Consider the following 27,625-nt stretch of genomic DNA (forward strand, 5'->3'; position numbering starts at 1 on the left):
TGTCTTAGGAAAAGTGAATTCCTAATTTCTGTACCAGGATGTTTGTTAGTAGTGTTGAGTTCATTTTAAAAATAACTTAAACGTTGCATTACCACCAAGACAATGGCAGGACAATTTAAACAGAATTGCTTCCTTTTATTTATAGGATTTCTGCATCTCAGAAGCACTAATATTTATATTCTTGAAAACTTCTCCTTCTTGGTCAGTTCAGTTCCTAGAAAATAATTGAAATCACATAGCAAAATTGTGCTTTTCAGTTAAGAAACTGAAATAGGAAACAAAAGGAGTGGACAGGAGCTGCTGTCTTCTGCACTAAATATGCTCTAAATATGGTGAGCTGAAAGCTGAGCTATTTTATGAGTTCCAGAAGGAGGAATCTACATGTGACAAACAGCCAGGAGAGTTTCTTGCACTGGAAAGGGTCTGCTTACATAGGCATTTATGCAAGTTGGCCCAGATAAACATTAGACGCTTTTATGCATACGAGCCTAAATGCCTGCTCCAAGATCTGCTATTTATGTTTTGTATAAACCACCCCCAAATGGATGAAGATCAATTCACATTCAAAAGGAACTTCAAGGTTTTTTAAATATGTGTGTGATTTTTAAATACAATGATCCCTGGTATCCGCTTTGGTTTGAGGATCCCTGCATAGATTTCAAAGTTTGTGGCTGCTCAGGTCCCATTATATATAGTAGGATGGTATTTTTTTCTACATAAAATTGCAAAATGGGATTTTGAGGGATGTTTTCAGACTGTGGATACGGAATCTGTGTATATGGAGGACTGACTATAATGCCAATAGTAACATCTTTTTCTGTATATAACAACATCTGTCATATACATATTTTGTATACTTCACTACAATGTGACAATTATAATTTGAAACAAATGGTCTGTGGAGGTAACTAATAACATATATAGCAAACTGGTTTTAGCTTTGGGCTGCTGTGAGTTTTCCGGGCTGTATGGCCATGTTCCAGAAGCATTCTCTCCTGATGTTTCACCCACATCTATGGCAGGCATTCTCAGAGGTTGTGAGGTCTTTATTTATTGTCTTGATTTTAGAGTTTTTAATACTGGTAGCAAGATTTTGTTCATTTTCATAGTTTCCTCCTTTCTGTTTAAATTGTCCGCATGCTTATGGATTTCAGTGGCTTCTCTGTGTAGTCTGACATGGTGGTTGTTGGAGTGGTCCAGCATTTATGTATTCTCAAAGAATATGTAGTGTCCAGTTGGTTCATTAGGTGCTCTGCTATGGCTGACTTCTCTGGTTGAATTAAATAAATAAATAAATTGAAGAGCAACTCTAAAAAAAATAGGGGAATTCCAGACAGGAAACAATCAGGGCCAGCTAAGGCCTCCCAACAAAGGATGCCCCTATGCAGGAGGCAGCCAGGCTTTAAAGCTACAAGGCCATTCACTACTAATCAAGCTGGCCAATTGCAACAGTCACAATTGCCTCAAACCTTTGAAAGCCTTTGACAACACAGTTTTCGTTTTATTTTGCAATTCACAGTTCTTAAGGATGTATACTTGCAATTGCAATGGCTAATTCCAGTATAGATGTTATAGTAATAAAAATGGCTGTATGACTTTTATGCCACTGAAGATAAGCATGAATTTCTGTGACTTGCCTTCAGAATCACATGTATAGAAAAGAAGTTGCCTTTGTAGAAATATCACTTAAAGCAGGTTAACTCTAGAAGATTATATCTATTCTCTCTTTTCCTGACAGCTCTTGGGTTACAGTGAAAAACCAGTAAACCTACAGATGTTCATTGGAACAGCGGATGATCGTTATTTACGACCTCATGCCTTTTACCAGGTGCACAGGATCACAGGAAAAACAGTTGCTACTGCTAGTCAAGAAATAATAATTACTAGCACAAAGGTTTTGGAAATTCCACTTCTTCCTGAAAATAATATGACAGCCAGGTATGTCAAATGATTGCCGTATGTATGCCCTAGAACCATGGAGCTCATATGTTGAATACTTAGTTCAAGAGTGTATAGATGACAAGAGCAAAAGACCAGTTAATAGTTCAGCAACTTGTTTTTAGGATAGTGGGAGAGGATATGGTGGCTCAATCTGCTATGAGCCAGTCAGGATATGTACAGATGTTACTTCCATTTTAGACCAGTGATTGAGCAGTCTGAATGTTTGCATTATTTAATAAATAATCTGTAGCTAGCACTTGTTTGCATTCAACTCTCTGGTCCTCCACAGTATTGATTGTGCAGGTATTTTGAAGCTTCGCAATTCAGACATAGAACTTCGTAAAGGGGAGACGGATATTGGAAGAAAAAACACCAGAGTGCGGCTTGTATTTCGAGTGCACATTCCCCAGCCTAGCGGAAAGGTCTTGTCTCTTCAAGTTGCATCAATACCTGTTGAATGCTGTGAGTTCTTTCCTTTTTCATTATTGTTTCTTTTATCTAAAGTGTCTGTGCTGTTAGCTCATATGCCTGCAGATTTAATATTCTGTAAGGCTTTCTTATGGCTCTTCTATTGCTGTAGCTCTGGGAGGACCTCCTTTATTGATTTTAGTTATAGAGGCATCAATTCAACCTCACCTTTAAATAAATACCTACATGCCACAGCAACACTTTGCAACTACTGTGCAGGATAGCAGTATTGAGGAACACATTTCACTAACTCTGTGCTATTGCATAATGCACAACATACAGCCACAGTGCTAAGTTTAGTATGCATAACCACAATGCATAATGTGCAACTTACAAAGGCAAGGAACATGTGAATATGCTTTCTGTGCAATTCTGCTTCTGCCACTGTAGGTAGGATACACCTGTTGCACAATTACTATTGCATAGAATAATTTACTTGTGCATATGGCTCTAAGATAATTCCAACCAGAAGATGTTGCTTGTTGCAATTGCATTAGATTAGTAGGTTAGATATAATATTGTTATCATCATCTTGAAATACTTTTTGTTAGCTTAGACATTATAAGGAGCCCCAGTGGCGAAGTGCGTTAAAGCGCTAAATCCTCATGATAGGTTTGCCATAAGTCATAAACAACTCAAAATTGTCCCACACAACTATCCAAAATCGCACAACAACATCTAATCCACAGTAACCATATAGAGGCAAGTTACAGACATGTGACTTAAATATAACTCATAGTTAAGAACAGGGGTGAGGCAATAGGAAGTGAGAGAAATTTACACCTTGGAAGGGAAATTCACTCGTAGAAGAGTTATGAGGAAAAGATATCTCCACTGAAGCTTTCTCGTCAATCCTTGTTTCCATAACAAGCCAAATTTTTCTTAATCCAATTCTCACAGGGACAGAAAGTGAGATGAAATCTCCTGAACAGTGACATAGACAGCAAAACAAACATCACTGGAGTGTTAAACATTCCCTATGCTATCCAAAATTTTATATACATATACATATATCTGAACCTACACTTTAAAAATGTGCCTGTTCCGACTTCCATACATTGACTTAAGCGCAAACCTACAGAACCTATCTTATCTGTAACTTGGGTACTACATACATAATATATGTTGTACTTCATATGCTAAGGCTTTTAGTATTGTACCTTCTTAGTTGCAACATACTGACATTTTTGTCTATCTTTTTCACAAAGCCCAGAGATCAGCCCAAGAACTTCCTCAGATTGAGAAATACAGCATCAATAGTTGCTCAGTAAATGGAGGCCACGAACTGGTTATAAGTGGATCTAACTTCCTTCCAGAATCAAAAGTTATTTTTCTTGAAAAGGGGCAAGGTAAATTACTCTTCATTAGGCATCATGGAAAGTGCTTTATTTTAGGACTAAAGGAAGATGTGTGAATTGTAAATAAATGTTTTCTTGTCCGTTGCGCAAGAAGGTCATAATGATGTTTTAAACTGGAACGTACGTGTAGAGAGATTAGTTCTCGTTTCTGTTCTCAGGCATTTATGTGTACAGTGTAGATACAATATTACTAGTATCGTCTTCTGATATTTCATTTCTGCTACATTCTGTTGGCATTATCAGAACCTGAAAACTGTTTGATACATTTCTTTGCAATCCCACGAAACTAAAGTGGCAAAATATATAATTCATGTTTGGCATATGTCCATTAGGTGCTTAGGTGGCTGCAGGATTTTCTCACAATAAGTTGTGTCAGCACTTTGCCACTAATTTTCTCCTGATGTTGTTGCTATTTCTATCTATATTTGAATCCACCTTCTCGTTTGTCCTTTTTGTTCTTTGTTAAATTATACCAGACTATTCCACAAATTAATTTTGAATGGGTGTTGTGCCAACACATCACCTGATTTCCCTTCTTTCAGATTTTTCCTTGATCCCAGCTTTGTCTGCACAGCTTTTTCATTTATAGAATTTTCCCCTAGCAGTTAGACTCTTCTCCTAAGCATCATTAATCAAGTCAACTTCACTTCAGTGCTGTGCGTGGCAATGATGTTGAGAATATAATTTAAGGAGGCAGGTCGTTCACAAGTTATTACTGCTGTTGAGAATTTTAATGGTTTAATAATGTTTGAATACTCTGATTTGAACTAAAACTTTTCTCTTGATAGATGGACGGCCCCAGTGGGAAGTGGAAGGAAAAATAATTAGGGAGAGGAGTCAAGAGGTAAGTCTTCTGTAGCTATTTTTAAAAAAATCAATCTTGCAAGTAACTTGACAGAATAGTCAAGATAATGTGGTTCACCATAAATGTCACTAGTTGCTAGATGAATAGTACTTTTTAAGAAATAAGTTATTAATATTGTTTTTCACATCAATAGGACCTAGTTTGTTCTAGCGTCAAGGAGACATATTACTTTTGAATGTAAGAAAGAGGTTCACATTCTTTCTAATGTATTTTGATGCATCTTTTCTTGGAAATCATCTTCTCTGATACAATGCCATTCCTTCAGTTACTCAGGAAAATCTGTAGCTCAGGGTATAGGGTATACAGATTGCTTGAGGTTACATTTTTGACATCTGTAGGTAGATCTGAAAAAATATTCTGATATGAAAAGTTGAAGAGACATTGCTAGTCCATATAGATAGTGTTAAGATCATCAGTCTGAGTTTATATGTGACAGCTTTCTATATTTCTCCTGCTGTGGAGAAAGCCTCCTAACTGCTCTAGTATATGTGAGAACTGAGCTCCTGGTTGAAAGAGTTCTGAAACAAAACCTTGCAGAAACCAGATTTATATTTCATTATATTTATTTGGGAGCCCGAGATATAAGAGTGACAGAATTGTGTGGAGAGACTTCAGGATGATGAAAGACGTTGACAGAATAGATAATTGCATAGAAAGAGGAATTCAAGGTAGTGGCACAGCAGCAAATATTGGCGGAAGTACTATGGCCACATTCTTCTTGCCTTTTTATATCACCATGGTAGTCGTGTTCTGTAAGAAGACACCATTACTTCAGAGGGTCAGTGCCATAATCTAAACAAATCTTATTTTAGAAGAGAGAGCATATCCTTCATTAGGTGACCTTGAAGGCTAAGGAGGCTTATGTGGAAGGAGTTTATATGGTACACCTTGTCTTTAATATGTAACTTCATTCATTTTTATCCAGGCTACAATTGCTCTTGAAGTTCCTCCGTATCACAACAAATCAATTTCAGCTGCTGTCCAGGTGCAGTTTTATGTTTGCAACGGCAAGAGGAAAAAAAGCCAGTCTCAGCGTTTTACATACACTCCAGGTATGTATGATAATCTGAGTGTGAATTGTGGATGATGTTAAAAATGTTCTCAGGGTCCTTCTAGACAGCCTGTATATCCCAGGATCTGATCGCAGGTTTTCTGTTTATCCCAGATTATCTGGCAATGTGCACTCATATAATCCAGTTTAAAGCAGAAAACCTGGGGTCAGATACTGGGATATAGCCTGTCTGGAAGGACCCTACGTTTCACATTACTGTGGCTCTTCACTATTTTTTTTTGGTGGTAATCTTTTTTTAATGAAATGAAATTTGGGCATGATTTTTCAAAACTGCTTGAATTGAATTTTGAGAGTTTGCCCAGTTGCTGCAATTTTAATCATTTGTATCAAGAGGGAAGGAAAGATATTCTGAATATTTAAGCTGCAGTAGAGCAGGAAAGGTGGTTTTAAAGAAGAAATTGTTCATTGTTTATCTATTGCTGGATGATACAGTAAAGGCATTTGTGTCTAGCTCAGGGGTCCCCAAACTAAGGCCCGGGGGCCAGATGCGGCCCTCCAAGGTCATTTACCTGGCCCCCGACCTCAGTTTTATAATATAATATTTTAAAATCATTTTTAATAATATATTGTATTTACTTATAATATTGATAATAATATCATTCTGTTATACAATATAATACTAATACTAATACCATATAATAATATTAATTATATGTTATATATTACATATAATATTACAGTATAGTGGTATAGTTCAATATAGTAATATATAATGCTAATATTGTGCTATGCTAATAATATATTGTATGTACATACAGCTGCTCTGAGTCCCCTTCAGGGTGAGAAGGGCAGGATGTAAATGTAATAAATAAATGTAGTAAATGAATAAATAATTTTAGACTTAGGCTCGCCCAAAGTCTGAAATGACTTGAAGGCACACAACAACAACAATCCTAATTCACTTGACTATCTCATTGGCCAGAAGCAGGCCCACACTTCCCATTGAAATCCTGATAGGTTTATGCTGGTTACAACTGTTTTCATTTTTAAATATTGTATTGTTCTTTCATTGTTGTTGTTGTTTTGCACTACAAATAAGACATGTGCAGTGTGCATAGGAATTTGTTCGTTTTTTCCCCTCCAAATGATAATTTGGCCCCTCCACAGTCTGAAGGATTGTGGACCGGCCCTCTGCTATAAAAGTTTGAGGACCCCTGGTCTAGCTGCATGCAAGCTTCTTGCTGTCCTGCATTATGGATCTCTAGTCATTGGAAGAATAAGAGAATTACCTTGAATGTCATATGGCACTAGTAATATATGTTCTACTTAGGTGTTTATGTTATTGTTGTGAGAAAAACATTTCAAAATGTTGCATAATAATGCCAGTAGTATAATATGTGTAAAATAATATCTCAATATATTGAGGCTTACTAAAGTTTCAGAATAATTTTTGACAACCTTATCATGATCTTTGGTGTAAAACCATCCTTTGCTAACCAAATATATTTTTGTAGTTGCATGTCTTTATACTTAGCAGTTTAAAGACATGGTTCTTCAGTTTGACAACTGAGTTATCTGTGTGCCAATACATGATTGCTTATGAATATCACTTGTTCAAAAGGTTAACTTTTAACAAGGCCATGCTTTTCTTGACTAGTGGTTTTCAAAAGGTGGCCTCCATATGTTCATGGAGATTCACATTTGTCAAACAGATATGACATCATTTTTCCTTTGCAATAAGGTTATGATTGCCATTTATTTCCAAAAGGATATGTGCCCAGAGACTGGGTGCAGTTATTTTCCAATAGTTGCATCTATTATTAGTTTTCATATTTGTTGTTTTATCAGTAAATTTAAGTTGGCTTCATTTCTATTATGCAGTTGTACTGAAGCAAGAAAACAGAGATGAAATGGATTTGTCTTCGATTCCATCCCTGTCCCTGACTCATTGCCCAGGTGTTAAAGGACTCTCTTCTCTCCAAACTCAGCTGCCTTCCCCCGATCCAGGGCTCTCACATGAGACTTTACTTTCGACTTCACCCAGGAGCCTTGTATGCCCTGCTCAGCAGACATACACCCCCATGGTGTCCTCAGCAGTGTCCCAGTTGTCACACATTCAGGGTAGAAGTATCAGTCCAGGCGAAGAGCATTCTGTTTTGTCCCCAGCTGTAGTTCACCAGTCGTTTCAGGTCACGGCAACCCCTTCTACGAGGCCTTCCTACCAGCCTATGCAATCTAATGTTATATACAATGGACAGCCTGGTCTTCCTATGAACTCTTCCTCCTCCAACCAAGGATATGATGCAATTCCATTTCAGCAAGATGCGACTGTATCTCCATTGATGAACCTTAGCTGCCAATCTCTGCCACCAATGCCGTATCATTCTTCAGGGTCTGTGTCAACGTCGGCTGCATCAGGAGGGCATCCTTCAGCCCAGTCCAGACAGCCCTCACCCCAACTGCAACCTGTGGGGTACCATTGTCCAAACTCTCAGCAAGGCTCAGTCTCTTCTGCAATGACTCCGTCCCTTGGGCACCCTTCCGCACAGTTGCAGCAGGTCACTTACAGTGCTTCAAACCAAGGTAATACTCCATCACCATCACCAAAATCTTCTCATTCTTTGGTCCATTCACCACGGTCTGGGCCATCTTCACCACAGTTGCAACCCATGCCTTACCAGACTCCTAGCTCAGGACCTGCCTCACCTCCTCCTCCTCCAAATGCTGTTGGTCACTCTGGACAGCAGTCCCCACAGCCACATAGCCCAGATTTGGGAGGAATTGCCGCAGCATCATCTTTAATTCACCATCCCATTTGTGATACATCTCCATTTTCATCAGAGGGGTCAGCTGTTAACGTTAAGCCTGAACCAGAGGATCAGGAGTTGAATTTTCAGACAATGGGGCTGCAAGACATCACTCTAGATGATGGTAAGTGATAATTGTATCAGAGTGAAAGGTTTGAACAGCAGGGTTTTTTTCAAAAGGATAATATAATAGAGCAGTATCATTGATTAGTCTTCACACCTCACTTTTCAGATTGTTTGGAGATTTCTTATTCATTGCAATCATTGGGGCTGCAGCACATGCAGTTGAGGAATGTTTGCTTCCATTTGTGGGCTTTTCTGTTTAGTTCCATAAAATAGATATAGATGAATGCCATTAACATTTTGATAGCAAGTTTCACTATACATTTCAAAAAATGTCTTTTTTTCTTTTGGAAAACCTCTACTTTATGTTGTTTGATGAATAAAGAAGCAGAATGGTATTTTAGCCTGCCAGATGTTAATTGTGCAAGAAGCAGAATTTATGTGTGATTTGTTTATACATTTACTGTTGGAGTGAAATGTTGGTGTTTCTGAATAATGACATTATAGAATAGTGATTCTCAAGCTTGGTCTATTAGATGTTTTGGACTTCAAATAGTAGAAGAAGCAAGCACATTTATAATTGATCTACAAAGTTACAATTTTTAAAAATAATTGAGTATTTAAGGAAAAAAGGAAATTTTGGATAAGTATCTCCTTACTGGCTTCTATACTAGAGTAATCTTGCTATATATAGCTTTCTGGGATTTCTTTTGGGCTGTTTCAGTGCTGGATGTACAAAATCTAAAATATTTCTGTACAAAACTGCAGTTGAGGTTCCATTATTTTCTGTTAGATTTTTATAACTGAAATTATGAACTCTTTCTATGGTGTTTCCAAAGTCATGCTGTCACCAGTGAAATTTAATTAGTCTCATTACTTTTAAAATGCCGATTCAGTTTTATTTGTGTCTCAGTACATCATGATTAGTTTTGAAAATGACCTCATATATGTATAATAAAAGTAATGTGCCACTGGTATCTGGGGATGCAGATAATTCAATTAAAGGAAATCATGGGCCATGAAGCTTTTAATATTAAAAGCAGTCCTTGATATGTAAATTAAATTATGATGATGAGATTGGGGAGTAGGGGTTGACACTTTCCAGGAAAGTTTATATTCAATTTATTGAAGCAATATGTCTGTTCTTAACTCCTAAAAGGTTTTTAAATAATAGAGTGAATAGCACAATTATGTAGCTTTTGATTTTTTTATTTGAAATTTCTTTTTCTAATAATGACCAGCTTGTTAGCCATCTTGAAGTTACATTAAGCTTGAATTATGTTCACTATTAGATTATGATGACCTTTTGCTAATCTTCTTTTACTTCCTTATCCGTTGTATTTCCCGTTACATAAAGCGGGTGGATTAGAAAGCCAAATAATAGGGTTGTGCATTCTAGATCAAAGCCAGCTCACTTGTTGGATTTCTCAACAGAATAGGAATCTGTTTGGGAACTAGCCCATGAGAACATAATAAGATCTCAGTTCATTTTTCCTGCCAGCAATATTCTCTTTATCTCAGTGTGATTCCAGCATGGCCATATGTGAGATAATATGTGAAGTTCTAGGGAATCAGGTGATACTGTTGAGGCTTATAGCTGGAACATAAACCTTAAGTATTGTAGTGTGGTATGTATACCCTGTGCGTGTCTGCATTCAAGCTACTTTTCCTTTGCTTATATATGCACCTCTTAATATATATTCAGCCTGTCTTTTACTTGGGAATCTCATATAAGAGGATATCTCATGGAAGGCTGAGAGAGCATGATGGCAACGGTAGCATACCTGTGTGCTGGCTGCCATTTCATTGGTATTCCTGGCTCTAGTGGCACGTTCAGGGAATGTGGATTCGAATGGTTGGTATCCTCACTAAAGGGACAGTAGTGAGATACATCCTTCTGCTAATGTTTGGGTTGCACCTAATGGTTGCTTACACTCCCCAGCTTCCTGCAAAGGGGCTGGTCAGTTTGAAAAAGAGAGAGAATTTAAGGATGGTGATCAACCAAGACCCCTAAGATTAAAATTTCTGTCGCCTTTACCCTAGATATGTTCATAGTGCAGTGACTCCCTACTATCCCAGCTATTGATACAGTTCTAGCCAAGATCTAGCCATTCTCTTCAAGGAGGGTCTTCCAGATGGCCATCTTGTGATTTATGCCAGGATTGGTTAGCTTCCTAAATCACTTCTGAAGTTCTGAATATATTTTATACTTGTGTATGGAAATTCTGGTGTGAGGATGGAATCCAAGTGTTTAGGTCCACCAGTCTTCATCATCAAATGGCCTTAGTTGTTTATTATCATGTGTTTACTTCATATCCTGTCTTTTTCCCCATAGGGACTCAGGGCAGCTAATGGCCACATGGCACAATCCAATGTGTCAAGGATACAAAAGTTAAAATACAGATTAAAGTACAATTAAAATAAAATTAAAATTACATTTAAAAACTAACCATCCCCTCAAAGTCCCACCCACAGCCTCCCCAGCAGCCTTTATCCTCCCTCAAATGCTTGATGGCAGAAATATGTCTTCACCTGTCTGCAAACGTCAAGCTGGGATGGAGCTATTCAAGTTTTTTTTTGGGAGGGAGTTCCAAGGTATTTAACAGTCCCCAAGAAGGCTCTCTCCTTTACTCCTGTCAACAAAGCTTAAGCGGGACATGGTGGGACAGAGAAAGTCCTCCCCAGTTTATGGCAGAACTCTAGCAGGTGCTTCAAATAAACTGGTCCCAAGCCATACAGGGCTTTATAGGTCAAAACCACCACCTTCCTTTGTCTTCATCAACTAGCAGGTGACCTCGTAAAATAGTGCCTTTTCCTGCTTCTGTCAGTTTGGCTTCTATTTCCTGACTGTTGTTCTGCAAAGAACTTGTTATTCTGTAGTGTCAGCTATAGAGTCTTCTCCAGGATCTCTCTTAATTCAATGGGCTGCTGGACTGCCCAAGGCAAGGGGAAGTAATTATCATCAGATTCTGTCTGGTCCCAGAGGACTCCAAGTTGGTTTGCATCAAGAAAATGATGTCTGATTGGGTGGGATGGCTGAAAAATACTTTTGTGTTATCCAAAGTTACTACTTACGACTCAGTTTTGGAATGGAGAAATTCTACTTTTCAGTGCCCTGGATGTATAATGCTGACACTTAAGTTACAGAGGGGTTGTATGGGAATGCAAGACAACTTAAAGTAAAACTTGGTTTTGAAATTAATAGTATATTGGGAGATGCCTGTCAGCATGTTGTAGTTATTTAAAAAGCAGGCCACTTCTCAAGGGAGTGATTGCTAAGCCTGAAATATCTATCTTCCTTGATGAGCTGAGTTGATTGAGAATCAACAAATGAGCTGAGTTGCAGAGGCTACACCACAGAACAGAACAGGATGCATTAATTTTGTTGTGGCTTGCCCTGATATTGTGAAGATTGACATGATGCCATCTGCTGTCTTTGTGCAACAAAGCGAAAGCTAAATATATTGCACTGCCTAAACTTAACAATTGCAAGGGCTTGCAACACAATAATGGTTGTTTGGGTTTGTATAAGGGTTCAGGTGCAATATCCAAGAGGAAGTCAATGACTAAGTTCTTAATATCCCTTGATGTCTGCTAGTAATCTGGATTAACTAATGCCCTTCAGTAATTGTGAGTTTCTCTACCAAACAAACAAGTTATGTTTTTGTGGAACAACATGTGGCAAATAGTATTTTAATACTATAAAGCAGATGAAGAGCAGCGTTTTGGTTATGATCAAAAACATGCTTCTGTAATGGGCTTCCAAGAAAGCATACTTATCATTGCAGTCATTTCCCCATACATGTTGCACTTTGCCAGTGAGTGAAGGGAATAAATGACATGTAAAGGAGGATCCTACTAAGCTTAGCAGCTCAATTCTGGGTATTACATTGAGAATCAGAATGTATTTCATCTGACTTCAGTTTCTTCAGTCCTTAAGCTGCGGCTGGAATGCATATACCCACGTGGCCTTTAAAGTATACGTGAGATACTATATCTGGATTGTATGCCCTCCCCTTACCCCAGATATTGTGCCTGCCAGCATCTAGCTAGATTGCCTATTTGCACTGATGTCTACATGCATATGCCTGACACACATAAGCCTACAAAATTGGGGCATGCAGATTCAGCTTATGTATGTTCGGCCAAATACACATGGTTCTGTGGTAACACGGACACAAACATTAGGGAAGGAACTGCAGTACAGACATTACCAATATCTGAGAAATTAATGTGTGATCTCTGCTCTGAGTGGATTTAAATAGCTTTCAATCTTCTTAGAAATTTAAATGCTCTTAATTTTGCTTTGCCTTTGTGCTTTTCTGGATGTTTCAGTTGCTCACGGCAATCTGCTTAATGGATGGAATTCATTAGAGAATGCATTTATAGCCAGTAGATTTGATTGTTAGTCAGGTGAACAAACTTTTTCATTTTTGTTGTTACCATTGCATACATTGATAGTCTGACAATTATTCTATCAAATAATTTGCTTATGCTTGGAAATATGCATGCCTTGCCCATACTCACAATAAACTAAATGCAATAGTAGAGTATATAACAAGAATTCCTAAGAATACTGTTTTAAAATTGTGTACATTGACTATAATGTAGTTGTGTTTCTGTAGCTTGAAGGCAAGTTTCTGTAGACTTCTAGTTAAAAGTTCAAAAAAGAAAGCAGAGCGTTCCAGAAACTTTATCAAATGACACTTACCACCTGTTCAGCTTGCAACTATAACTGCCTCAAAATAATTTCTAAATAGTCAGCAGGTAATGAAGGAGCCTGCAGCTCCAAGTTCTCAAGCTACAGATGTACAGGATTCCTGCTTTCCTTTTCTTCCTTTTAGAGCTTCTGATCTTTGGGATAGCAAGCGCAAATGCATACAATTTAGGACCTTAGGACATCAAGGATTGTTTTTATATACCGAACAAGAACTTTGAAAAACGTAAGGGGCTTTTAACAGTGTTGTTCCCCCCAACTTATGCTCCTGCTGTTAGTGCAGTTATTAGATGAATTGTCACTGTGTGCTTTACACACAATAATTAACTCTTAACACTTTGGCATTGTTAAATATGTAATATAATAAAAGCTAAAATACAAGTTTTAAATAGGCCAGTTATACAAGTGAATAACCAAATAGAAAGTAATAACTTATATGGGAGTTAATTATTCCTTGTGGAATTCATCCAAGGCTTATTCTTTTTTCCTCTTTGTGAGTTCAGACCCACAGTCTGCATCTCTTAGGGGAGCTTTCTTAGGCCATAGAAATTAGTGGGGGGGTTTTTCGTGTCAGGAGCAACCTGAGCTGCTTCTGGAGTGAGAGAATTGGCCGTCTGCAAGGACGTTGCCCAGGGGACGCCCGGATGTTTTGATGTTTTTACCATCCTTGTGGGAGACTTATCTCATGTCCCCGCATGGAGCTGGAGCTGATAGAGGGAGCTCATCCGTGCTCTCCCCGGGTGGGATTCAAACCTGGCAGCCTTCAGGTCAGCAACCCAATCTTCAAGTCACAAGGCTTTAGCCCACTCTGCCGCTGGGGGCTCATAGAAATGAGTAAAAAATGAATTTTCAATTTTCCTCAAAGTAAAATAATTTGAGGATAAAGTGAAACCAATTTGCAGATGTTGGAACTTCTAGCTCAGGATGGTCCAACCTGCGGCCTGTGGGCCACATGCGGCCCACCAATTCATTTTTGTTGGTCCTTGCCCTTCTTACTGGTTGTGGATTTCAATGGCTTCTCTGTGTAGTCTGCCATGGTGGTTGTTAGAGTGGTCCAACATTTCTGTGTTCTCAAATAATATGCTGTGTCCAGTTTGGTTCATCAAGTTCTCTGAGCAGATTGCTTTTTTAAAAATATATGCTGTAGCAACAGCTCCTGTATTAATTTATGTAATGTGCTATGAAACCATTATATTGATCCATGCCTCTGCTAGTAGGTTGGAATGGTCCTTATCGAAGGACTACTATGTAAATTCCTAACAGTATGTCCAGAAAAATTGAAATATTCCTCAACAGGTTTTAGGTTATAACTACTAATGTCAGACTTGTGTCCATTAATCCTCTTGCAAATATAAATCCTGTTAGAGAAATTACTGTATTAAAATATTCACAGAATGTCTGTGGTATTGATAAAAGCAAATGAGCTCAGAGAACAGGAAGCTGAGGAAATATATTAATCCTTTTCCTTTTTTCTCTTTTCCAGTGAATGAAATCATAGGACGAGACATGTCTCAGATCTCTGTGTCCCATGGGGCAGGAACGAGCATCCACTCTCCGCATATGTGCTCTGCATCTTTGGAGGCAGGAATATCGGATGGAGTTCAGTAGCAATTTACACTTATGAACTAAGCAATCCAGAAAACTTCGCACTTTTCCTCTGCAAATGCTTCGTCTCCTTCTTAGAATTACTGTGCTTCCGATTTTGTGGCCTTGATGACGTAGAACATGGATCCTTGCAGAGCCGTTCTGGGGGATTTGAGTGGCGGATTTGGTTTATGCTTCTCTCTTAGGGATGGAACAATTTAATTCTACCTTTTTAGGATGCTGTAAAATAATTTTGTAAAAATGGACATGAGACACAAGATACTTTATCCTTCAGGAGAAATACCAATGAGCTTTTTTTTGTTTTGTGCATTTAATAGAATTATTTTATATTAATTGCTTAATTGTATGGAGAAACATAGTTTTGCTCTCAATATGCACAGTACTGAATGTGGGTTTTTTTAAAAAAAAATACACATCTTATATGCTGCTTTCCCTTAGGAGTGATATTAGGATTGTAATATAAATTTATATACGGGGGTGGGGGGAGTATTTTTGAAGAGCCTTTTAAGCTTATAGGATTTGAAAGAGAACTTTTTAATAATGAAATATTTCAGAGGCTCAAAAGTACTTGTCATCTTAAGCCAATGCCTTTGGAAGTCTTGTTGTATGAAAGGTGATGCGCATTTTCTTTGGATTTTTTTAGGAAGCAAAGCCAAATGTAAATCTGTGTTCTTTATACACTGAAAATCTTTGGTAGGCTGCAAAGAGACCATTCCGTTGTGGAAGTATTAGGATAAAAGAATGACATTCCGAAGTCTAACGTTTGTAACTTTATAGCCCTTACCAGTTCAGGCCCCTACTGACAAAAAAATACTTTTACTTGTTTGGGACAGTTTCTACAAATGCACATTTTTAAAGAGACAATTAAGATTTTTGGATTTTTTTTAAAAGCCATAATCTCGATGCAAGGGTTTCCCCCACTGTTTTGAAATCCCTCAGGTAGGGTTTTTCACTCAGTCTGTGTTGTTTCATGTTAGATTGATTATTTCTCTCTTGTGACTCAGATGTGTTTCTTAGCATATTTTTGATGACATTGTGATGCTCCTGTTCATTGGGAATAATCATATGGCTCTCTAGATACAGTAGAGTCTCGCTTATCCAACCTTCACTTATCCAATGTTCTGCATTATCCAACGCAATCTGCCTTTTAGTAGTCAATGTTTTTGTAGTCAGTGCTTTCAATATATTTCGATGTTTTGGTTCTAAATTTGTAAATGCAGTCATTACTACATACCGTTACCATGTACTGAATTGCTTTTTCTGACAGTTCGTTATAAAACATGATTTTTGGTGCTTAATTTGTAAAATTATAACGTAATTTGATGTTTAATAGGCTTTTCCTTAATCCCTCCTTATTATCCAACATTTTCACTTATCCAATGTTCTGCTGGCATGTTTATGTTGGATAAGCGAGACTCTACTGTACGGTTGACCTGCAGCTGTCAGCATTCTTCACAATTGGTTTTGATGACCGAAGATTGCTAAGAGTCACAGAGTTCCTACTGTATCTGAAGAAGTCAGATGAACCCCACTGTCTAGTAAAGGGGTCATGTAACAGACTCTGGTTAAACCAGAGAAATCAATTATAGATATTGACAAATTCTGAGTTCTCATGCTATGAAAGATAGAGGCAACATATTGCAATAGACAGTTTTCAGGGGCAGTGGCTGCCACAAACTCCTCTTGTTCAAGCACCAAGGGGACTTTCGTATTTCCTCTCACATTTCCTGTAGCCAATGCTGTCAAGGAATAACAGTCACATCATGTCTGTGGAGTCTCAGGCTCTTAATTAGAAACAAAAAAGTTAAGTCTAGCACTCAAACTGCCGAGTGTCGCCACTCCATATTAATATTTTATACAGTCACTTAGTCACTTAGATGGGCCGTTCTAATTTGGAACATGCACGACTTCATATAATCCCCACTTGATTTCTGTTGGTCTGTGTTTAAATAATATGTTTCCCTAAGAAACCTGACAAATCAAGTGTATTAAACTTTGGCTAACCAAACAGACTGGAAGACCCCATTGGAAGATCTTGGGATGCCACCAGATTCCAAAAAAGCTGTTTTTTAAAAAAAACTAACTTACATTGCAAGAGAAGTCTTAATTGTGTGTGAAATGTTGATGCTTCGTAAAGTTATTAGCAGCAAGGTGGGTGTTTTGACTGTTATATAATCACTGGTAGGCTTACAGAGGCTGTAACATCTGTCCTGAAAACACTCCACTAAACTTGTCTAGGAAACCCCATGAGCATTAAGGAGTTTATAGTAATAGGGAGTCTACTTTAAGCCTCCTTTTGGTGAGGCAAACATGATCCAAATGGCAGGAGTCGCAAACCAGATTGGCCCCTTTGCACTTCTTGTAGCATAAAATATTAAAGCACATTTTATTGGCTGTAGCAACAACATATGCCTCTTCTCCACAGCGAAGTTTAGAGTTATGTTTTGAGTATGGTTAACATTCAATAAAGCTTTTTAAAAAAGTTTTTTAAACTGTATTTCAAGAGGAGGAAAGGATGCTGTTCTCCTAAGTACTTTGACTGTGGCCATTGTGTGGGTCTCCCATTTGAAAGGTGTCCAAAATGATGTAGCGCTCCCCTTGCCTGCCCGAATACTGTTTCTGCTTTGCTCCTGAGGGTTGTAGCTTTCTCACTTATTTTGCAGTTACTAGATTGCCAAGTATACTACATATTAGAAATCAGTGGGCAGTTCTGGCACTTGGAGAAAGTAGCTCCTCTAGCATTTCTTTGCAAGTCAATTTGTCTTCTGGTCACAGATTTTTTAAAAGCAGAACGAAATGTGGATAGTTGCACTTGTAGCACTTCACGCCTTTTCATGTGTTCTTTGTGATGGTGGCGGTATTACCGATTTCTTGATTGTGATGGGTCTCCAGAAACCAATGTTTTCATTGTCCAGAGCTTTCTGTTTTATGTGTATGGTTCACTAGAGATCAGGGGTGAGAATCGGGCATCCTTCCATATGATATTGAATTGCAGCCCTCAACATCCCTCTTTGTAGGCCATGGCCTTCAGGGCTAAGGCGAGTTGTTCTGCAGTCAAGCATGGAGTGATGCTTGTGTCCCACCCCCTCCTTCTACGTAGTTTGGATCGACGCTGTACATAAAATGGGGAAACTCAAAAATCCCACGTTGCTATGCACTAAGTGCGCAGTCCGCCCTGCACTGCTGCGGCATTTCAGCCTTTCTTTGAGCAAGGTTTGTTGAAAGATCTGAAGATCCCGCAGTGGTGGAGTTAGTGGGTTGTTCACAGAACCTTCTGATGCCTTTGAATACCTTGATGCCTGTAGATGTAGCGATGCTTTCCTATTTAAATTGAAAAATGTAGACTTTGGGTACTAAAAATTGTTGTATTTGCCTTGTAAAAGCTTCAGTACGAGGGTCTTAATTTTATCCTTTTTTGCTTGTGTGATACAGTAGTTAAGACTGTTAATTTTGTGTATTGTAGTGGATATAAAAGCACACAATCCCCATTGGACTATGCAATTTACAATTTTCAGCAGCCAGTGACTAGCATTTACCTTACTAGTCTCTTCTGCCTCCAAATCTACAGTTGCTTTCTGTGATTGTGTCCATTTTTAATAAAAATAAATAAATTGCAGAAGGCATTAATTAACTCTTTTATAGAAAGAATAGAAGCTTTTGTAAATCAAGTGAGGAGGCAGCGTGAATGGCCCATTTGAGATGGGCTGTAAAAGTGGTCTTAGTTTTACCAGAGTTTGACCACAATCTGGCACTCACTGTAATAAACCCTTCATCAGAAAAATGGAACTGCCATCCTTTAATAAACCAAAGATTAAAGAAATTCATTGACAAAATTTTGTTCGGATGCAAACAAATCTTGGGAAGCTCTATTTTTGATACACACAGAATGAATGTCATTCCTTGAGGTTTGGAGATTGTTCAGATTGACATTTTATATTTAACCATGTGGGACAATAATGATTTTAAGACTAAAAAGGTTACATTCTAGATGTTTACAGAGCCTTGTATTGTAATTTCATGTACATTTGTGTATTAAACATTTTGTAAGTTATGATTGCAGTGCTCCAAGCAGAAAAACAAAGGGAAACATGCATTTTAGGCTCTTGAATCATAGTGTTGAAATAAAGGAGAAAATGCATAAAAGTGTAGGAGTCATCACTCTGCAGTGGTTTGCATGTCACCGTAAGTAAAATTCTCTATAATTCTGGTTCATGATGAACATTGGTGTGTCTGAGCTGGAACTGGAGGCCTTTCCAGGATTTACTGAGACTGTGTTAATATTAAAAATGTGACATATATCAGTGCTATAGGAAATGTTTATTGGAAGTGCCTCAAATGCAACACAAGGCCCACAACAGAAGAAAGCATCATAACTCATATAAAGTAGAGGCAAAGGGAGCTGCTTTGTGCACACATGACCCATCTTTCATCATGAAATATTTAAGGACAGTATAAGCTAGTAGACAAGGAAAAGGTTTGCTCTCTGTCTTCCCAATTGCCTTTGAATACTTGAAGGGTCAAGTTAAACTATTTAGCAATGCCTCTTGTTTGCTTTCAAGGTGTTTCTGACTTACAGTGGCTCTATGGCAAATGTATCATAAGGTGTTCTTAGCAGGATTTGTTCTGAGGGGTTTGCTATTGCTCCCCTCTAAGGCCACGTGTGTGTGTTTCCATGGCCGATGGGCATTCAGATCTTGGTCTCCAGGAGTCTTAATGCAATACTCAAGCCACTCCACCATAATGACTTGGATGACTTCAAAACCATACATGAGTTTGCAGACTGCATCAGTAGGAGTGTAGTGTCTAGACTGAGGGAAATCCTAGTCCCATTCTCTTCTAGACATCACCTGGAATATTATTTCTAGTTCTGGGCAACAGAATTCAAGGAGGATATTGACAGGGTGTCCAGAGAAGGGTAACCAAAATAGTCAAAAGGTTGAAGCCAAGCCCAATAAGGAACAGCTTTGGGAGCTGTGTATGTTTCGCTTGGAAAAGAAGGTTGAGCGGGGACATGTTAAATCTTGGGAATTTTTAAGAGTACGTTTACTAGGTTTCCTTTATTGCAAGAGATGTCCCTTATTTGAACATCAGAAACCTCATCCTATATAAGACTGGCAGATGTCTCTTATTATTTGAGGTTTGGAAACTGTTTCCTTTCATTGAGACTGAATAAGATGTCACAAAAATCCCATTGGGTTTCCATGGCTGAGCAGAGATTTGAACCCTGGTATCTCAAAGTCTGAACAGTCAAACAATTGCACCATATTACTGGACCCACTGGAGACACACTAATGCCTGGGCATGGTGCTGGAAAAGGGTTTTAGAGTCCATTTGCCTGGTGGTGAGGTCCAGATTCATTGGATGGTGCATATAGTTTTGATCTTTTCCATTGCTTGATCTCTTCCACTGCAGAAATAGCTCAGCACACAACAAGAGGTACAAATAACTCAGTTTTGTTCTTGATTCATTTCTCCATCTGAGTGGGCAGAGGCAAACCAAGCTGCTGCATTTAAGTGTGACAGTAAACCGTAGGAAGGAATTCTGTTGCTTGAGGATAATATTTTCCCCAGGACATCCAAGCCCACAAATAATAAAACCACTCCTAAAATAGAGGATCTCAATTGAGTCTTGATTTGAAGCAACGTGGGAGGAGGTAGGGGCTTTGGGTGACTTTTCCCAAACCAGAAACCTGGAAAGCCTAGCAATGGGTTCGATGGACTTCCTAGACCGTCTCCAGCTGGCCATTTTATGATAAATACATGAAATAAATGGGGTTTGCAGAGGTTGGTCAGGATACAGAAACTTACTAGGATTCAGTCCTACTAAAGCAGAATTCCAAAAGTTATTTGACATGCCCTTTCGATGTTTTGTATCTGAGTTGTTTTCATGAAACCAGGGGCAAACTATTCAGAGTTGGTTCATTCCATAGGGGCTTCTCTCTGGTGCGCTTTTAGTTATCCTTTCCCATGAGCTGCATCTAATAATCAGAGGCAAGGTTTAACTACAATATGTCGAAGTTGCCCCTGACTTTCAAGCCTGGGCTAATGATACATGCTAAAGCCTAGGGATTTTGTATATATCTGTGGTTTTCTCATGGCGTAATTACAACCAAGCCAAGTATTTCACATGGACGCAGTGGTGTCTGAGGCATTCTAAATATAGTTGCAAAGTCTTGAACCCTGCTCCATGTTTTTGCCTCACTGTAACTAGAGTGCAATACCAGGATCACGGATCAGTTGGCTCGCTTGTTTGGTTTGGATGTTTCCTTTTTGTGGAAGCAGCTGAACTGATGGAGCTCTCTGTATGTGTGTGAATTCAATGTATGTGATGTGTTCCCCGCCTGCCTCTCACAGCAACTGTGTCATGGTGGGCCATTGACTATAAATTATTCTGGGGTGTCAGCAGCACCTTTAAGACGAAGGGCGCTATGACAGGGAGGCATTTGCCCTTTGCAGTTCAGATTTTGCACACACAGATTTTGCACACTCTGCACACACAGAAGTATTTCAGACCACTTTGTACATGTGTATACACAGGGGCGGTTCAACCGTGAGGCAAACTAGGCAGTTGCCTGTGGCACCATCCTGTAGGGAGAAAGAGCTCTTGTCTGTTTGAGGCTAGTGTGAATGTTGCAATTGGCCAGCTTGATTAGCATTTAATGGCCTTGCAGATTCAAAGCCTGGCTGTTTCCTCCCTGTGGGCATCCTTGGTTGGGAGGTGTTAGCTGGCCCTGATTGTTTCCTGTCTGGATTTCCCCTGTTTTCAGAGTGTTGTTCTTTATTTAGGCTTTTCCTTAATCCCTCCTTATTACCCAACATTTTTGCTTATCCAATGCTTTTATTTTTCAGTGATTGGTTTTGGGGGGGGGGGGGCACCAAAATTCTGTTCCTCTATACTTGAAAATTACCTTGGACCCGGCTCTGTGTATACATTTCTGTGGCCATTGTGGAGGTTAGAATCATAAGAGTTGGAATAGACTACATTGGCCATCCAGTCCAGTCACCTTCTACCAGGCAGCAAAAGCACAATCAAAGCTCCCCCAACAGATGGACATCCAGTTTCTGTTTAAGAATCTCCAAGGAAGGAGCTTCCATCAAATTCTGAGAATGCTAGGAAGGTTATCATATTCAAGTCCTAGAGCCAGCAAAGCAAAATCTTGGGCCATGTAGCTCTTCAAAAAGGATGCCCTTGTTGCTATCTTTTCCATCAAAATATGCTGTGCACTTTCTTTTACCTGTGCAATTCCTGTCCTCTTTTTTTCTCCTACAGTGCAGTCTGTTCCACTTGGCATCTTTTCAAAGGCAAAGGAGCTGATATAGATGAGCTCTTGGCATCCAAGGAGAAACCAGGAATAACAAATCCACCACCTGCTTTGCTGGACAGGGACTTTCCCGATCCTTTTGGCATAGAAAGACCTCTGAAGACACTTGGTAAGCAAAACAGAGGCATATGGCAAGCAGGAGCAGAAACAGTGAGGCTTCGACGGGGACAATGTTGAAAGGAGAGGGCTTCGGCCAACTGGCCAGGACCGGCTGATGGTTTCTCCTTTCTGAATTGGTTCCTATTTCTCAAGTCCTGCGAATCAAGTGGCTTAGAATTTTTTTCAAAGATTTAAAATATAATGAAGTACAATATTAATACACTATATTGCTATAGTAAATAATAATATATGTATTATAATAAAATGGCTTGTCAGTTGAATGTCTCATAATGGTTACCTATAAATATGTACAACGTGGCACCATTGTTACAACTCCACCTCCAGCCACAAAGAGACGAGAATATATATTTTTAAAAAGTGGATATGGCTCTCAATGAGACATGCCATATTATCCCAGGATGTCTATGCCCCACACCACTGGAGAAATGCCGCTTGTCTCCTCAACCACTTGTTTCCAACAATGGGGGCGTGGCTGGCAACGCAGCGTTTTGGAGACGATGCGCAGCTGCGGCAAGGGGTGACCAGCTGGTTGAGGACGCAAGCGGCAGAGTTTTGTGGGGGAGGAGTTGCCAAGCTCATCCATTGCTATGATAAGTGCCTAGATTTGAATGGCGACTAGGTTGAGAAGTGGTATTTGGGTGTGGCTTTCAACTGCATATGGTAAATGTTTCCTCCTATACTTTTTGAGGACGCAAGCGGCAGAGTTTTGTGGGGAAGGAGTTGCAAAGCTCATTCATTGCTGTGATAAGTGCCTAGATTTGAATGGCGACTATGTTTAGAAGTGGTATTTGGATGTGGCTTTCAACTGCACATGGTAAATGTTTTATCCTATACTTTGTTCATTTTTAATTCCTAAACTTTATTTGTGCTCTTAAATACATTATAAATGTACTCTGTTTGCTTCTGACATGATAAAATTAGATCATTATTGTTACTTGTATTAGGTTTTGCACCCTTCTTTATTCTCTTGGATGCCATAAGTCAGACAGAGCCAAATAATGTCATTCTCACTACAGGAACTCGGTGCTCTGGAAGTGAAATAAATCTCATTGCTTTAAGACCAAATGTGGGAATCATTTCCCTTCTCACTGCACTGAGAAAGGGTCTCTTGGTCCCCGGACCTCCTCTTTGCCCCATTAAAGGCAGGCGTTGGCCTGGCCTTCGACTTCATTAAAGAGCTATTAAAAGTCAGCGAGGGGCCGCCTTGGTCCTCTGCGTCCTCCCTTGACACCTCTCCGCTCCCGCCTGCCAGCAACATCCATTAAATGGCTATTTCAGGTAGGGAGCCAGAGGCACCATTTATACATTTCCAAGCATGCCATACAGGGCTGCCCCCCTTCCTTTCTCTACATGCATTAGGACAAATGGTGCCCACAATAAAATAAAATGCCAGGGCACTCAAAACCTCGCCAAAGATCCCCTGCTTGCAGTGCTATAAAGAGTGCATTATGTGCCTGTGGTTGGCAGAGTGAGAGAAAGGCTCGATAGATTAGGAAAGATTTGATCAGGGTGGGAGTGGGAGGTGAATGGAGGACATTATTGGAATCATTGAATTTTCTTTTTAAAAAGTATGTATCCAAATGCCTATCTTTTTTGTTTCTCTGTCTCCCCAAACTGCAAATCTCAGGATGCCGTAGCTCTGAATCATGGCAATTTGAGTGGTGTCAAATCTATATTACGAGTTGCATAGTGTCAGTGCACCCTTAGTATACCTAACTAGAGAACTTACAGCATATTTTCTGAATATGTCAAATTCTACATACAAAGGCTACATTTCGTCAGTTTCCCTTGGGCACGATTGCTGCTGGCATCTTACATATGTGTAATTTCCTGTTTGGACTTTATTGTTGCTTTGATGTGGATTGTCTACATTTAGTTCAAGCAGAGTTGCGGACATCGTGCATGGAGAACACAGGCATTGCCATTTGATCCAGGTTGCCTATCACAGTTGATACCACATGCCGATATTGGCACAACATAACCAATAATAATAATAATATTAATAATAATAATAATAATAGTGCAGTTTTTTGGCATTGTATATTTCTGCCGCTTCTATGACTGTTCATTTGTATTTTGATTCCGTAGCCCACTTGTCGATGGAGGTCCAGTATCAGCAGCATCCACCGCGGTCCTTTTTATCCTGAGCGACGACCGAGCCAGTATAGACTTCGTTTTGGTTTGATTCTCCATAATGTTAATGGGTTAGGTGCTCTTAGTTCCACTCCTCAACTGAGACCTCTCTGGCTTGGTTGGACCTGCCGGTAGTTACACTACCACCCAGCACAGCTCTCAGCATCCTTGGAGCAGTTAAGCCCCCCCAGGAGCAAGCGATCGGAACAAATGCAATTAAGGCCAAGATCGAAAAATCAGCTGATGACCCAAAATGCAGACTGTGCAAGGCAGCTGACGAAACTATTGATCATATCCTCAGCTGTTGTAAGAAAATCGCACAGACTGACTACAAACAGAGGCACAACTATGTGACTCAAATGATTCATTGAAACTTACGTCACAAGTACCACCTGCCAGCTGTAAAGAACTGGTGGGATCACAAACCTGCAAAAGTATTGGAAAATGAGCATGCAAAGATACTATGGGACTTTCAAATCCAGACTGTTAAAAGTTTTGGACCACAACACACCAGACATCACAGTTGTGGAAAAGAAAAAAGTTTGGATTATTGATGTCGCCCATACCAGGTGACAGTCGGATTGACGAAAAACAACAGGAGAAACTCAGCCATTATCACGATCTCAAGATCGAACTGGCACAAACCAGTGCAGGTGGTCCCGGTGGTGATGGGCACACTGGGTGCCGTGCCAAAAGATCTCAGCTGGCATTTGGAAACAAACATTGACAAAATTTCGATCTGCCAACTGCAAAAGGCCACCCTACTGGGTTCTGTGCGCATCATCCGAAAATACATCACACAGTCCTAAACGCTTGGGAAGTGTTTGACTTGTGATTTTGTGATACGAAATCCAGCATATAGATCTCGTTTTCTGTGTCATACTATGTTTTTGTGTCAATAATAATAATAATAATAATAATAATAATATATATATACTGCCCTATCTCCCCAAGAGGACTCAGGGAGGTTGACAACATAAAGCAAAATATTCAATTGCCAAAAGACCATACAACAAAGTTAAACATAATAAAAATAATAAAACAAAAAGATACAATTCTACTAAAACAACCACAAAAATCCAAATCCAATTTCAATATGCTCCATCGACGGGTTCAAAACACCAGTGACCAGAGCTTCAGAATGGATGGACATGGCCAATTATGAAGTGCTAGGCAAAGACTAGGTAAAGGTAAAGGTTTCCCTTGACAAAAAACAACAACTATACTTTGCCCAAATGTTGAATTTTTGCATATGAAGGTAGTTATTGGTCACGACAGGACGTCAGGGGAAAACCTCTACCTTTTTACCTTTATAGTTTTTTCAAAGCTAAGTGAAGGAATAGCAATAAAAGTGAGGTTTATTTCTTCTATTTCTGATTTAAATGTGAAGGATGCCACCTACTGGAGGGCAAGGATTAGTGCATGCATGTGTTGTCGAAGGATTTCATGGCCAGAATCACTGGGTTGCTGTGAGTTTTCCGGGCTGTATGTGGCAAAGTGTGCTAAAGCGCTGAGCTGCTGAACTTGCAGACCGAAAGGTGCCAGGTTCAAATCCCGGGAGCGGAGTGAGCGCCCGCTGTTGCTCCAGCTTCTGCCAACCTAGCAGTTCGAAAACATGCCAATGTGAGTAGATCAATAGGTACTGCTCCGGCGGGAAGGTAACGGCACTCCATGCAGTCATGCCAGCCACATGACCTTGGAGGTGTCTACGGACAACGCTGGCTCTTTGGCTTAGAAATGGAGATGAGCACCAACCCCCAGAGTCGGTCACGACTGGACTTAACGTCAGGGGAAAACCTTTACCTTTTTATGGCCATGTTCAAGAAGCATTCTCTCCAGACCTTTCACCCACATCTATGGCAGGCATCCTCAGAGGTTGCGAGGTCTGTTGGAAACAAGGCAAGTGGGGTTTATCTATCTGATTTGAACCTGGTACCTTTCAGTCTGCAAGTTCAGCAGCTCAACGCTTTAACGCAAGAGCAGAATGTAAATACTGTAAATAAATAAATACAGAGGGAGAATTTGTTGGGAACCCTTTGGGATGTTTCCCCATCTTGTACTCTTCCCAGGAAGAGTATTTACATATTTGCTATGTAAATACACATATAATGACATGACACACACTGTGATAGAAAGCGCCAGGCTGTGGCGCAGCTGGTTAGTAGCCAGCTGCAATCAGTCACTACTGACCGAAAGGTCATGGGATCGAAACCAGGGTCGGATTGAGCTCCCAACCATTAATAGCCTAGCTCGCTGCCCACCTAAGCAGCTCAAAAAACAGTTGCATCTGTTGAGTAGAAAATTCTAGGTACCACTTTATGCGGGGAGGCTAATGTAACTTAATTCATGACACCATAAAAACTACCGGCAGTGTGCAGAATGGAACGAGGAAGTACTTCATCAAGGACTTAGTGTCACAGTGGACGATGAAGTGGCAGCTCCCCCGTGGTCAGAATCGAGCATACCCTCATGAAGCCGGAAGCTGGAAAATGTTAAATTACCTCTGTGACTGTCTATATGTTGTATGTCTAATGGCATTGAATGTTTGCCATGTATATGTGCATTGTAATCCACCCTGAGTCCCCTTTGGGGTGAGAAGAGCGGAATGTAAATACTGTAAATAAATAAATACAGAGGAAGAATTTGTTGGGAACCCATCTCTTCCTCTTCCCAGGAGTCTCAACTTCCAAGATGTAGCTGGGTTAGTTCAGCACCCTGAGTAAATTTCCTATCTTGTAGGAGAGTTCTTTCAATAAAGCTTAGCTTCTTTCAAACGATTGGTGTGTTTGCTCCTTAAATCAAGATCTCTAACCACTGAATGCATTCTAACAGCCTTCATGTTCTCACTGCAAGGCCCATCACCGCACAACACATTTCCCCCTTCTTGTGTCTTCCTGCATGGCAGAAAGGGGTTGGACTGGATGGCCCTTGGGGTTGTTGAAGTGGGAATGATTGTATATAGAGTTGTTTAAATGTAATTGAGTTATAGTGTTGCAATGTGAGCTGGAGATTGCATCATGCACTGTCTGCTGTCCACTATGCGAGTGTGTAAAGAGTTAACTGTGTATTGCATCAGACAGCAGAGGTGGTTATAAATAGCTCCTTGTGTTATCTGTTCGCTCTCTGCCTCTCTGCACTCTGTATATATCGTCTTGAGAGTTTTCCGTTTGTTAGTAAACTTTTTGTAGATAGCCAAACAGGCTTCAGCCTCTTTA

The 27,625-nt window shown here is 39.6% G+C and overlaps 1 protein-coding gene across 3 annotated transcripts in view; it reads left to right on the forward strand.

The window, feature by feature from the left end:
- nfatc3 (nuclear factor of activated T cells 3) overlaps positions 1 to 27,607 on the forward strand; it is a 52,328-nt gene extending 24,721 nt beyond the window's left edge. Inside the window, exons 4-11 of one of the 3 annotated variants that reach the window (XR_010000637.1) lie at positions 1,739 to 1,938; positions 2,231 to 2,403; positions 3,618 to 3,758; positions 4,556 to 4,611; positions 5,558 to 5,684; positions 7,526 to 8,575; positions 14,715 to 22,266; positions 24,366 to 27,607. Coding sequence is in view for 2 of the 3 variants with exons in the window: in XM_008113943.3 (XP_008112150.1) it covers positions 1,739 to 1,938; positions 2,231 to 2,403; positions 3,618 to 3,758; positions 4,556 to 4,611; positions 5,558 to 5,684; positions 7,526 to 8,575; positions 14,715 to 14,839 (1,872 nt within the window). In the remaining variant the exon portion in view is untranslated. Of the gene's footprint in view, positions 1 to 1,738; positions 1,939 to 2,230; positions 2,404 to 3,617; positions 3,759 to 4,555; positions 4,612 to 5,557; positions 5,685 to 7,525; positions 8,576 to 14,714 lie in introns of all 3 variants that reach the window. The other 2 variants (XM_008113943.3, XM_062961987.1) reach the window with 2 other exon arrangements.
- Positions 27,608 to 27,625: the final 18 nt, after the last annotated feature.

This window comes from Anolis carolinensis, unplaced genomic scaffold (assembly GCF_035594765.1).
Source record: "Anolis carolinensis isolate JA03-04 unplaced genomic scaffold, rAnoCar3.1.pri scaffold_9, whole genome shotgun sequence".
In the NCBI taxonomy this organism is placed as follows: Eukaryota; Metazoa; Chordata; class Lepidosauria; order Squamata; family Dactyloidae; genus Anolis; species Anolis carolinensis.